General features: G+C 40.5%; 1 protein-coding gene across 5 annotated transcripts in view; it reads right to left on the bottom strand.

Annotated features, from left to right (window-relative positions):
* The window catches only part of itprid2 (ITPR interacting domain containing 2), a 50400-nt gene that overhangs the window by 23311 nt on the left and 13738 nt on the right, over positions 1 to 13351 (bottom strand). For all 5 annotated transcript variants that reach the window (XM_082507299.1, XM_082507301.1, XM_082507303.1 and 2 more), the window contains 6 exons: positions 13000 to 13049; positions 12711 to 12764; positions 5932 to 5956; positions 5353 to 5448; positions 2897 to 3044; positions 876 to 936 (listed from right to left, as the gene is read on the bottom strand). In XM_082507299.1, coding sequence (XP_082363425.1) covers positions 876 to 936; positions 2897 to 3044; positions 5353 to 5448; positions 5932 to 5956; positions 12711 to 12764; positions 13000 to 13049 — 434 coding nt within the window. The remainder of the gene's footprint in view (positions 1 to 875; positions 937 to 2896; positions 3045 to 5352; positions 5449 to 5931; positions 5957 to 12710; positions 12765 to 12999; positions 13050 to 13351) is intronic.

Here is a 13351-nt window from a genome sequence, read left to right as displayed (position 1 = left end):
TTATCATAGTTGACACCACAAATCCGCATCTTATGTTAGCCGTTGACAAGTGTATGGCTGGTTGTGTGAAGTGATCGTGACAACAACTTACTTGCAGGTAAAAAAAAACTAAAACAAAACTAAAACTAAAAAGACAAGACCAAAAAAGAAAACAAGGCAGAGCTCGATCGGCCGTATGAAAATATAAATCTGTTGCCTTCAACGAGCACAACAGCAACAAAGAACAGCAAACAAGAAGAAGTGAGACTTTATCATCAATAAACTGGAGCAACTAAAAAGTAGAAAAGTGACCAAAGACTCAGTTAAAGTATTCTAGAGCTGAACTAATTTCACCTCTGAAGTGATTCATCTACACACACACACACACACACACACACACGCAGCTGACTGTCTTCTTCTTGACAGTTTAACAGTGTAAGTGCAGTAAAAAAAAAAAAAAAAAGAAATGCTTTGCCAGATCCTGTGTGTGTGCGTGTGTCTGTTCGGTAGTGAGCCAGTACCTTCATGCAAAAACGCATTTGAAAACAAAAAGAGGCCAGGATGTTAGCGGAGCAGGTCTGTGTGCACGTGTGCGTGCGTGCGAGTGTGTGTGAGTTTGGGACAAACAGACCTTTGTCTTTGCTGGCAGTGTTGTCCAGGCAGTTGGCAGAACAGCTAAAAAAGCTGAAGGACCCCACAAAACACCACAATAATACTGGGAACAGGACACACACAGTCACAGAGCTTCACTTCCTCTGCCTACAGTTTCAGGACGTGAACCTCTGAGCTTCTCATCACTATCATGGTTAACCCTCCACCTGCAGCACTGAGGCTGTAGAAAGTAAACCCAAACACCAGAAGAGATGCAGCAGCGTTAAAAGCATGGAGGTACATACTTGTCAGGGCGTAGTTGGGGTTCTCCACCTCCATCCGCTGCAGCTGAGCTGCCAGGTAGACCTGTATATGTAACACAGGAAATAATGCCATTACAAACATTATCTGTGACTGATGGTAATACGGCAGCAGGTTTTCCCCTGCTGATAATGTTTACTTAATATAGAGGTAACTAAGAGTCACTGTGGGAATTTTTTTCCCTTTATGTTTGCATTCTGTCTGATCAATAGAGAAAGGCAGAGCTTCACTGTAACAACAGTATGAGTCACTGCACCTCGAGCTGTGGGCGCAGGTCTGTACCAATACAGCTGGAAAAGTAACTAGAGGAGCTGGTTCACCAGCCCTCTCCCCGAGCACCACCAGGGCTGATCAAGACAGGCCATAACTCTGCTTAGCTATGGCTGTGCTTTGGTTGTAAAGTCTATGGCTGTGATACATTATCTTGTAATTTGGGGAAGACAAATTGCTTTGATTTGTTGCAAGTGTGCGGTAAATTTAATTTAAGCTACTCCTTAGTAAGCATCTCCGTCACTGTATCGAAGCAACACAAGTGAAATAGAGTAGAGCTTAGTTACGTGCATAACTTAAACCTCAAACGCAGCTGAAGTTTTAGCAGTAAGCAAGTCTGTAGCCACTACTTTGCCGCTCTCATTGACCACATACTGCCTTAGATTATGCTTGAAAAGAAGGACCGAGCATTGTGAGGTCTCACATTTGCCAACACACAACTTTGTGGACCACAGGAAATCCAATAATGATTCCTTGGGAATGTAAGACTTTCAGCGAGGGAATGCCAACGGGTTTTAAAAAAATTATTTTACACTCAACATCTATACAAGCCACAATTCTGCACAGTGTGAAGATCCTTGGTTCCTTGGTTCAGCGTTCCTCATTAGCACGCACATGGTAACACTGTAGACCAAGTTTTGCACACTAGTATCATGGCTGAACATCTTGTTCTGGTTTTTAGAAACCCCAATAAGAAAAAGCTTACTGCTATTTGGAGAGCTCCAATAAAAACTGGCCTACTGCTAAAAGCCAGAAATAGTATTATGCTCATGCCTACAGAGGTATTAATGATAAAATAAAAAGATAAAACATACCAAAGATATAAAAAAATATGAATAGGAATCTTTTTTTAAAAAAAAGCCAACGATAACAGTTTGACAGGGATTAAATTGTATTTTTGCACCAAGAAGGTGATTCAAGGAGATATTAGACAAAAACTTGGAATATCTCAAAATGGTCATCTTAAAAAAAAAGAGATAACGGGGCAAGAAGAAGTGGCAGAGCTAAAAACTATGTACAGCAGATGAACTGTAGCTGAAAGTCACGTCTTTAAGAAATAAAAAAACTCCAGCAGAGAGAGCGATGCATGAGGATTTCCAATTTCAATAAAACACTGCACCGATTTCCCATTTTCCTGGCAAAATGTAAAGAAACGAAGGGTGGCTCAAAACATTTGCACAATATTATGTGTCAAAAAACTTTACGTCCCTGAATATGGCTAGTGTATGACTTTTAAAAAAAAAAAAAAAAAAAAAAAAAAAAACCCTGAAAAATGTGAATGCTTAACGTTTTCTAATAAACCGCAAATATAAAGTAATCATGCAAATAAAGAAGATTTCATTGTTTTTGGAAGTATCTGGTCACGAGAGTATTAAAAAAACATTTAAATTTGGAGCAAAATAAATTTAATTCACGTTAAAGTTATTAAAAATCGTCCTGCATGAGTGAGTGTCAGAAGAATTTGCACCAGACCATCAAGTAGACTGTGAAACATTTCACTGAGTAAGTTGAAAGTTGGATCTGCTTGTGCCATTAAATGCAAAGTCAAGGATCACTGAAGTGACGTGGACGTATCCTCTGTGCTCCTGGTTCTGTGAAAGTGTTTGCAATGTACGGCCAGCGACCTTCTGATCATTCACAAGTGTGCATTATAAAAGTGCTAAACAAACTACAACGATGAACTTAAAAAAAAATCAAAACAAAAACAAATCCATTTCTTTTGCTCTGTCTGTACCTTGATGTCGATGCCTCGCGCCGAGGAGCTGCTGTTGAAGAACCTGGAGGGAATCTTTGAGGACAGGTCGGGTTCTTCTCGACCAAAGCCAAGGTTTAACAGGATTTCCTCAGGATCCTCCTCGTATAGGTCCAGCAGTTCTGACACACTGCGGAGAGACACACGTTAGAGAGAAAGTTCAGAATTAGTCTGAACTTTCTCTCTAACTGCAGAGTGACGACTGCAAATCTGAACCGCTATGAAAACACACAGCCAGCAAGCAGAGTCCTGCTCTTCAACCATTTTACTGAGACCTGAATCCTGACTAGCAGCAGAAGACTAATCCATCCCACATTTTCACCTCAGGTTTTGCCAACACAACAAGTTGCTATTTGCGTAGAGCAGACAGTGTAAAGTAGTTATGCAAAATAGTGTATTTTATATTGTATTTGGGTGATTCTAACACAGTGATACCTGCATTTAGATGAGGCTGCTGTGGTTTCTTTTTCTACCCGCTGATAACTCAGCGAGATAATCGTCTGCACTGTAAGGTGATGATGCTACTCATCTTCATAATACAGTTTCTATTTTTATGTACTTGTGAAATCGTGAGAAGCCACTATACATCATTTACCACATTTAACACCAGCTAATAACGTCAGCCGCCAGACACGCCTGCTGCTCCGACCTCATCGCCTTATCCTGTCCACTCACCACAACCACAATCATCCTGATAATTTACCCACCACATGTGTTTATAGGTAAAGGATGTGGACAGTAGATATTTCTGATAGAGCAGTGACACTGCAAGCCATTATTACTCCAACCAAAAACAATTAACCTACATTTATTTCAACACTAGAGGTTCCTGATTCTTTACTTTGGCTCACAACTTTTAAAAAGAATTAAATTTAAGTGTCTGCTCATGGCTAGTGCCCAATCAGAATTACCCTGATGGGTCTGGGAGGAGGAGTTGGCCGTCCGATTGGGGTCTGGAATGTGGGGCCTCCCTGCTGCTGCCGAGCCGGGGCAGTCTGCTTCTCCCCACCCCAGGGAAAAGGGTAACACCACCTGGGTCTGGGTGCAGTTCCCCCTCCAGGGGCAAGGGTACCTAGACCCAGGGCTTAGAGTACACTTGGGGAGTGTGATTGTGTGTACAGCGTCTCTTTATGTCTGTCTCCACGTTGGTTGCGTGTTGAGTAATTGCATATGAGAGCATGAGGGTGGGAATGGATGTTTGTATCTGTGTGTGCCTGTATGTCTGTGTCTATATGTCAGGTTGGGTATCAGACGCCACCTCTCTGGGGACATCTCAGGCCCTCCAAGGTTTGGAGGTCTATCTCCCCCCACCACCACTTCCCCTGCCAGTGGCGGACTCCCTCAGACATCGGTGCGTTGGTGGTTCTTTGTGTCTGGGGATGGGCGTCCAGGTACACACCGGCTCACTCCTTGGCGGCCACTTATCGGGGCCTGGAGCCTGGGGCTCGCTCGGGCCACTTTGGGGGTGGGGTGCCCCCGGCCTCTCGGCCTGGGGCTCGGTCACTCAGGCACGGCTGGCTGCCGGCGGAGCTCACGGGCGCGTCACTGCAACTCCCCCTGGCTTCTGCTCCACGGCTGCTGAGTGAGCCCTCATCTGGGACTCTCCTCAGCTCTTTCTGGGACAGTGGTGCGGCTGCCCCTCTGTTGGTCTTCCTTGGTCTCTTGTGTTCTGGGGGCCTCTGGATGTCTGGAGTTTCGATCTAGGGAATCTCCTAACTACTGCTCGACATCCAAGGAATTTAAAATAAGATGGTTTTTGGACAAAAACTCTTGCACTCCTCTTGAATAGATAACACTTCCTCTTAGAAATACACCCTGACTTTGACCTTTATGGACAGTAATTTTGTTTGGCTACAAATGAAAAACCTGAAGTACCAGACTGTTTCTTAAAGTTCACCATCGGGACACTTCTTCTGAGAAACTAGTTTGAGAAATGCTGTCACTTCATTACTTGGCAGACGATTGGATGAACCATCCGTTTATCACCATCTACCATGGGCAAACTTCAACTAATCAGGTCATCAATTCACAGGATGCCGAGCGTGCAAAAGAGGACATGCTACCATATAGTTACAGCAGTGCAGCTGCCTATGTACTTAGAATATTACAAGATTTATTTACATTTAATTTATTTATTACTGCACTTAGGTGGTAATAAATAAATAAATTCATTGGCATGTGATTGGATGAAGCATCTGGCTAAAATAAATGCATAACTGCAGTCGCACTGGCTAGGTGCTTATTGGTCAGACTTACGTTTAACTAACAGCACAACTTAAAACCTTGCAATGCAGATACTCTACTGATTAAAATCTTCAACTCCCTTGCAAGGTAAACTAAAGAGTTCTCTGGTTTGAGATTTAATATCAGCATCTCTGAGAGTTACTTTCTGCAGATCCCTGCACAAATCTGAGTGAGAAGTGAGCAAATGAACTGACCTGGACACGGTGCTGCTTTTCCCAGATCCTGTGGAGTTCAGACTCTTTCCTTTCTCTTTATATTGGCTCCTTTTCTGATCCGCCGCAAGATCAAAACTGCATATGAAGCATTAACATACAGAGAGGCATTAAATCACGCACGTGCATGTGAGAGAAGGGAGAATCTAAAGCTGTTTTTAAACATGAACTCTGGAAAACATCAGGAGAATCAAATCAAATCAAATGATTCACCACATCTGCTGCTTTACATGTTTCACATGTGTTCTCAACACTTGAAATAAACTGGTTTATGCAAGCTGCATGAGTCAAGCATGCAGGAGGCAGGGCACAGGACCACTGCTGCTTACTGTGAATTCATAGTAAGCATTCAATTACTTACTCTTTTCCTCACATGGGTGAAATTATGCATTTCATGGACTCTGACAGAGCTGGATGAGACATTAAATGGCCTTTCTCGTGCCAACTCTTTAGTACAGAGTCCATCTACGTCAGGTAATGTCTAGAAAAGCTTCAGGCTTAATGCACCAACCAGCTGCCACTTTATTTACTGAATGTAGAGAGTAAAACAAATGAACTCACCAGGCTTTGGTTTGAGGATAGTTGGCTGCAAAAGAAGAACATGAAAATATTAAGTATACATCCAAATACAGAATGCTGAGCAGCATTACTGTGTCACTGCTCTGTGCCTTTAATCAATAATCTATCAGAAACTTTCCCCCTGACCAAATCAACATAACGAAAAACACAGAACAGGACAAAAAGGAAACCATAAAGTCCCAATAAATCAGCTATATAAACAAGTTTTGACTTGACCACAATCCCAGGGGACTAGAGGTTGGACAAAACTAGCCTTAAAAATGAAGAGAAAAAAAGAAAAAGAAAAAAGGAGTCAGGATGTGAAAGTCATAAATAAAATGAAAACACTGCATTAAAAATGGCAACAACCAAACAACAGCACATTAAAACGCACCATCAGAACATTTAAGAAACAAAACAAAACAAAAAAAGCATGACATGAGTGCACTTAAACCAAACAGCAAACCAGGGGAATATATGTGGATCTTTCAAAAGGATGAAGTATTGTCAACAACAGGGCGGTACTTAATGTGGGTGGCTGATTTTTTTTTTTTTCCCTGGAGTCTGGCAGCAGCAAGTGGGAAATATTTTGGTTTTAAAGGCGAGAGTAGGCGACTACGAGGAGTTAACGGGAGGATGATGCAAGTCACCTTGAGGCGGATTATGGCATTAGAAGCCTCTTTAGAGCTGCTCTGCAAAGAACAAACAGCTGCACTGGTTACCAAAGAAATACATGACTGATGTAATATGATCTGGAATTTTACTAAGCCAATACAGGAGTGATGTCTTGTCTTTTCTTTGTAGCAGCTGCATCTTGGACAAATACTAGTCAAGAAGGGGTGTAATGAGACAATTAAGTACAGGGAGCTGTCGAGTAGTCTAGTCAAGAGGTGATAAAACAAATACTGGATGAGTCATTGTGAGATAAAACTGGTTTTAATTAAGCTAAAATTCCTAAGCTGATAAAAGCTATCATTCACAGAGACCGCTAATTTGAAGAAGACATTAAAGAAAAAGATTTTTGTGTTCGTCGTGAGTAGAAGAGGAACCTTTTAAAAGGTTAGTAACTAAGCTGATTTCACTTTTGCCCGAGTTTAGCTGAAATATGTCTTTGAATATGACAACATTTGGACGGTCAAAGAGGTTCTTCAGTGAACAAACTGTTTCCACAGACTTCAGGGGAAGTAAAATTACACTTGGGGGTTGCCATATAAATTGGGGGCATCACGTAAAAAATGGTTTCCTATTGTAACAGAAGATTCCCTCTCTCTGTCCCTCAGACAGAAAGACGACAACTTTAAATTTTAGGCTCTGCAAGAAGACTTTACTCTTTAATGTGACACACAAACCTGAATAGAAAGAAAGCAGGCACTGTACATCCTGACTACAGCAACCACTACAGACAAAAATAAAAAAAACTTTTAGATAGGAGAACAAGTTTTTCTAAGACCTTTTCCAATAGGCCGTTACAACAACGTACAACAGTTATTAAGAAGGTTCAAGATGACATTTTTTTAATGAGATGCACAGCTGAATGCTTGAAACTAAATAATCAAGCAACTATTAATTATAGATTAAAAAGGATAGGAACAGTGAGTGGAACTTCAGTACAGGATACTAGTTCAGTTGGTTGAACTTGCTCACCATTAGCCTCTCCTTTACAATTCTGTCAACCATTTGCTATAAATCTCCCAGAAAATGTAAAGGCTAAGGTCTTCCTCAAGGTCTTTTTAAAATCACCGAGAAGGACAAAAAATAAAAATCTGTGACCATGTCTTAAGAAACTAACACTAGCCTTAATCTATACCTAGCTACAGCAGAGAATATCTGCCAAGTTTTTATTTCGTAACACTTGCTTTTGCCCAACTTGGTCGGAATCAAACCAGCTGTCCTAAAAACGTTGAAGTTTAATTAATGTGCCGTTTACCACGGTTTGCTTGTACTGAGCGCTGATGTAGGTAAACTTTCATTTTGTCAAGCAACTTTAAAAAAAACGTCATCACTTGCTGCAGGTCTGACTGCTTTTTTTTTTCCATTTAACAAGAACTTGCTGAGACATGTTGCCGTCTGTGTGAGAGCGTCTTTCTATTCCAGCTCATTTCAGATGAACTTCTTGGAATCAACAATGTTTTTCTTCTCTAACAGACCGCTGGATTAAAGCAGCCAAACGTGACAACAGTGACATCCACACGCTAATTCACCGATTCAGTTCCACACCATTCACCCCGAACTATTTAATTCACTAATTCACTTCTATCCCATTCACCCCTTAGCACTTTAATCCCTTCCTATCCTGTCCTCCTAATGTTAAACAGCATAAGAGCCAATTAGGATCTGTCCATACCTGACATCTGGAAAATCCTCCACAGAGGACATCAGCTACTCCTGTCAAATATCACTCTCAACATAATTAAGGCACATACTGTCAGGATATAACATGAAGCAGACAGAGACACTCAGACTAAAGAATCCTAATGTCACCTCTGTATAAACACAGACAGCTTATACAAAATCAAATGGTGAACACAGGCAGGCTGAGTCCTTGATGCTCAGGAAATGTTTAGTGACGCTAAACTAAATATCCTTAGACATGAAATATTTGATGCAGGTATTTTTAGTCAAATATGCATTTCCCATTTCCCAAATGTTTTATGAATTTGGTAATTTAATCAACCAAATCCTTCAAACTCATGCTAGCGTAACATTTTGAAAGTTTCACATTTGTGAAAGTGAATAGCTGCACAAACAACTGAGATTTTACTTTTAAAGACATGAGCCAATCGGTGGGAGGAGCTTATCAGGTTGGAATGTGTCACAAAAATTATCTTCAAAGAGTTCAGACTCGACCAATCCAAAGTCAGAAAGGCTGTGTGCAAACAAAAGAAAGTGTCATTAGCCTCCACAGGAGTGGTTGACTGATAAAACTCTCTTCCTGTGCAACACAGGGCAACTTCTGAGGGTTTTCAGAGTCCAGCATCAGGAGCGTAATGAAAAAATGCCAGGCATGGCTGGCCTGAGAAAACTAGGCTGCTGCTCTACAAAAACATTGCTGCTTGATGCCTTTGACTAAAGATCACATTAGAAAGCCAGAAGGCTGCAAAAACAATGCTTTGATGAGTGAGAAGAATGAATAGACTGTTTTGGTTTAACTGAGAAGCATTATGGAGAATGTAAAGGATACATGAACTGTTATTTATATAGTGCTTTTTTTACTGTGACTGAGCATGCATATTTTCACCCATTAACACACTCATACCAGCACCTTTTATCGATCACACTTGGGAGCGCTGCACAAAGCAGGGATCAAGCCATGGAGGTGGTAGCATCTGGGCCAGAACAGTTTGTGATCTTTGAACAACAAATTCTGACTTACTCCAGTAATTGCTAAAGAAACTTTTCGAGCTTGGTCCATGACTAGAATCTCAAGACAGGATGGGTCAAGCAGCTTAATAACAATGTAAAAACAAAAGTCATCAAGGGTCCAAAAAGAATAAATATCACATTTCAAAATGACCAGGTCCTAATCCTAAGCTGACAGAAGGGTTGTCGAATAGCCTGAAGTTCAACCCCCACCCTTGATACGCTATATTAGGTCATTTTCCTCAATAAATAAAACAACCAGATTTCACTGAGTGGTACAAATTGTCCTATTTGGACATCAGTGCTCAGAAAACTAAATTGATGGTTGTGGATTTTACAGAGAATTTTACGATTACCTGCCTTCAATGGAAAAAAGATGAGGCTACTGAGTTTGTGCAGCACTATAAGTGATAACAAGCTGACCTTTGAGTTTCAGGTGGAAGCCATGTGTAGAAAAGCTTACCAGCACAAGTGTACTTTTATCACAAGCTTTGAGGTTTCCATGTCAGCAGCACGTTTATGAGAAGGTTTTATTGAATCTGTTCTTACATTCTCATTTATTAGCTAGCACGGGCCACTGAACCTCAACAGCAAAAGCAGGCTGCAAAGTACTGTCTAATATGGAGAGACAGTCTAATGTGTAGGGAAGTAGGACATGCGCGCCTTTATGACCTTCCTCATCTGTACAAAGTTAGGACTCTGAAGAAGACCCAGTCAGTTCTGGTTGATCCTAGCCACCACTTGTCTAAGATGTTCAAGTAGCTTCCATCTGGCCGGATACAGTATATCAACATGTAGGACAGACTATGCAAACTCGGTTGTTGTCTTTTTTGTGTATTTGTTGTGCGCTTTCTGCTGATACAAGGTAAAAACTTGTAGAATTAACCAATTAACACCTATTCAGCGCCAGATTCCCCCAACTGATCTCCGACACACACACACCATACATGACATTTCAACAGAAAGTCATTACAGGCTATTGTTCAGTTGGTAACATATACACTCTGCCGTCCTTACAAGATCACAAATATGATGAACACGCACACTCAGTTGTGCGTGCAGCGTGTTCCCACACCTCTGCCACTGTTGACTTTTCCTTCAAGAAGAAACAAGACTGGAATGAAGATGATGAGGTATCACAAGATACTCTGTTGATTTAAGCACCGTTTTGTCAGACCTTCATCCTTCATTTAAAACACATGATCAAAAGACACGTGGGTCAAAATAAATAGTTTTATCTATATTCATTATTATTAAATAAAAAAAGAAATGTCAAAAAGTCAACTGCCTTTCTCTTCTATGGGACTCCTTAGGAAGCTCTATGGGATATGCAGTCCTGTGAAAATCAAAGTTTTCCCAGGACTATACAGTCCTGTAAAAACACCAAATTACACTCAATGATTAAATAAATTGCTGTGGAAATTTTTTTTGGCTGACTCTTCTTCACTGCATTGCTTCGATTAATTGATGTTTGTTGGCATTTCATTTGATTTTGACTGGGCCACTGCAAGACTAGATTTCCTGCTGTGCTTTAGCTTTTCACGTTTTAGCCGTCTCACATTTGACTCTTTAATCCTTTGGTATACAAAGGAGTACAGTTGACTCAATGACTGCAACATGCCCAGATTCTTTGGTTGAAAGTCCAAATCATCACATTTCCACCACCATGCTTGACAGTTAGTATGATATGTTGTGTTTGGTTTACATTTAACATTATAGCCATACATTTCCACTTTGGTCTCATCTGTCCAAAGGACATTGTTCCAGAAGTCTTGTAGTTTGTTAAGATGCAGCTTTCCAAACCTAAACTGTGCTGCCGTGTTCTTTTTAAAGAGAAGAGGCCAAGCCAACTTGTTCCTTCTTAGAAATTTCACAGTCATGATGTCAATTAAGATTTAACATGCCAATAGGTTGCAACACTCTGCTAACACAACCTCTGAATAACTTCTGCTTTTACAGAGGTGCTCACGTTTGCTGATGATCAACTAATCGAATGTATCTGAGTAGCAGCACCTGGCTCCTACTTACCTCTTATTTCCTATAGAAGCATAATGGTGCACTTAGTTTTTTCAGAAAGTTTTTTTTTTCAGTTCTCTACAATGCGCTTTGTAATAGTTTGCTGATCGTTATAGGTCATTGTTTATCCTTCTAAAAGTTGGTTTTGGACTACTGAAGTTTGTATCCAAATTTCTCTCATGACCAAGCACAAAATAACTCATACTATGTTGATGACACTACACTTTACCTCCATTTAGTTTCCTTACACAGACTTTCCACTGACAGATCCGTAATGGGAAAAAAACCAAACCTCCCACACACACTAGATAAAACTCTCAATGGACATAGACCGTGTCTATGTATTTGTGGCTTGTACACTACACAATGCAACACATTACATGATGACTGCATGACCCAAAAATTGATTCCATTGAACTAACTGAAAGTGTTGGGATAACTAGAGGGTGTTCAAAATATCAACTATTCACTTCTCAGCTCAGTAGTGATTTAGGAGCGAGATGCAACAAATCTGTTCCTGACTACAACTCATCCAAATCTAAATAACCTGGTGTCCGCTGCCTCTGTGTATGGAGTCACAGAAAACTGAGAACTAAATCCAGTTCATAAAGCCTCTAAAGACAACTATGTCATTCAGCAAAGTACTACAATTCAGAAGCTTTGTTTTTAGGCTTTGGTATCATAGATTTGAGGTGCTTTTGCCTGTCCAAATAATAGTAAACCAGATCAGACCAGAGCAACCCTTAGTGGTAATATGAGTAATTCAACTCAGGATTACGCAATTTCCTAATCAGCAGTAATCCAAGCCAGGGAATCTGGAAGCATATATCGATTTTTCCTGAAGTGACCAATGATAACTTCACATAACATTTTATAAAAGCTTTTGTAATGTTTTTTTTTCCACAGAAGTCAAAAATGAACCACAGATGTGGTTAGAACAGAATCCAGTTTCCATCAGGTCAGAGTCAAGAACTACAGGGAGATAACAGGAAAAAAAACAACAAAAACAAAAACACAACAACTTTATTTAAACACTCCAGGAAACCAGAAGGATTTTTTCCTGGACCCTTGGCAGGCTAGCCAATGTAGGACTTCATATTATTGAACAGTAACTATGACCATTAGGATTCTGTTTGCATTAGAATTATACAAAATAAATATATTCCTGGCAACAGAAGTTTGACATCAGTCTTGATTAGTTTTCTTAACTTATGGACCATTAAGGTTTTGCGTTGGGGGCAGCTCTGCTATTATCAGCTTTCAAACTCGGGCGGAGAACACGTTACCAAAATGTCAGTGTTTCTATTTTTAATATGCCATTTAAATCAGGATTCAATTACACAATTAGCAGAAAATGGAGGGAAACCGTTAACAATGAGAAGAAATTGTAAATCTTGCGAACTGACCTTCAGCCCCCAGTGAAAGGTCATCTTCAAAGCTGCAGCCGTTCTTCAGAGGCCCTGTTCTCTCACACACACACACACACACACACACACACACACACACACACACACACACGGCGTGAAATGCCGTCAGTGACAACAGTGCTAAACGAAAACAAATTCAGATTTGATAGTTGTAATGACGCGGCAAATATATTCTGATGCAATAAAGTCTAGAGAGTAGAGGAGCTGTCGCCATCACAAGTTTGACGTTCTCACTGTGCTGCACATAAACAACAAAAATATGGATTACCTCTGCTTGGAGAAGCACTCTGGTCATCTAGAGAGGCTCCAAGGGGAGTTCTGGAAAACAGAGAGATGATGAGTGAAATAAACTGAACACGCACACAAAATCCAACATCAGCCACCAGTTAGGTGTGCTGCGATTAACATGCACTAAAAAGGAAATAAGAAAGTAGCATGATGTATCGATCCACATGCTCTCTCTCTATTGGTAGTCTGTGTGCAGATTTGTACTGTGTGGCTGAAGCCACCTACCCTTAGACTACATCGTAGTAAATTCAAGACAAATCCAAGGTTAAATACCCATCTCACAAATATCCTAGATAACTGATAATAATGCTGTATGCCTTTGTATAGCAAGA

Source organism: Aulonocara stuartgranti (assembly GCF_965226115.1).
Source record: "Aulonocara stuartgranti genome assembly, chromosome: 16".
NCBI classification, from domain to species: domain Eukaryota; kingdom Metazoa; phylum Chordata; class Actinopteri; order Cichliformes; family Cichlidae; genus Aulonocara; species Aulonocara stuartgranti.
This window is presented reverse-complemented; position numbering and strand designations above follow the sequence as displayed.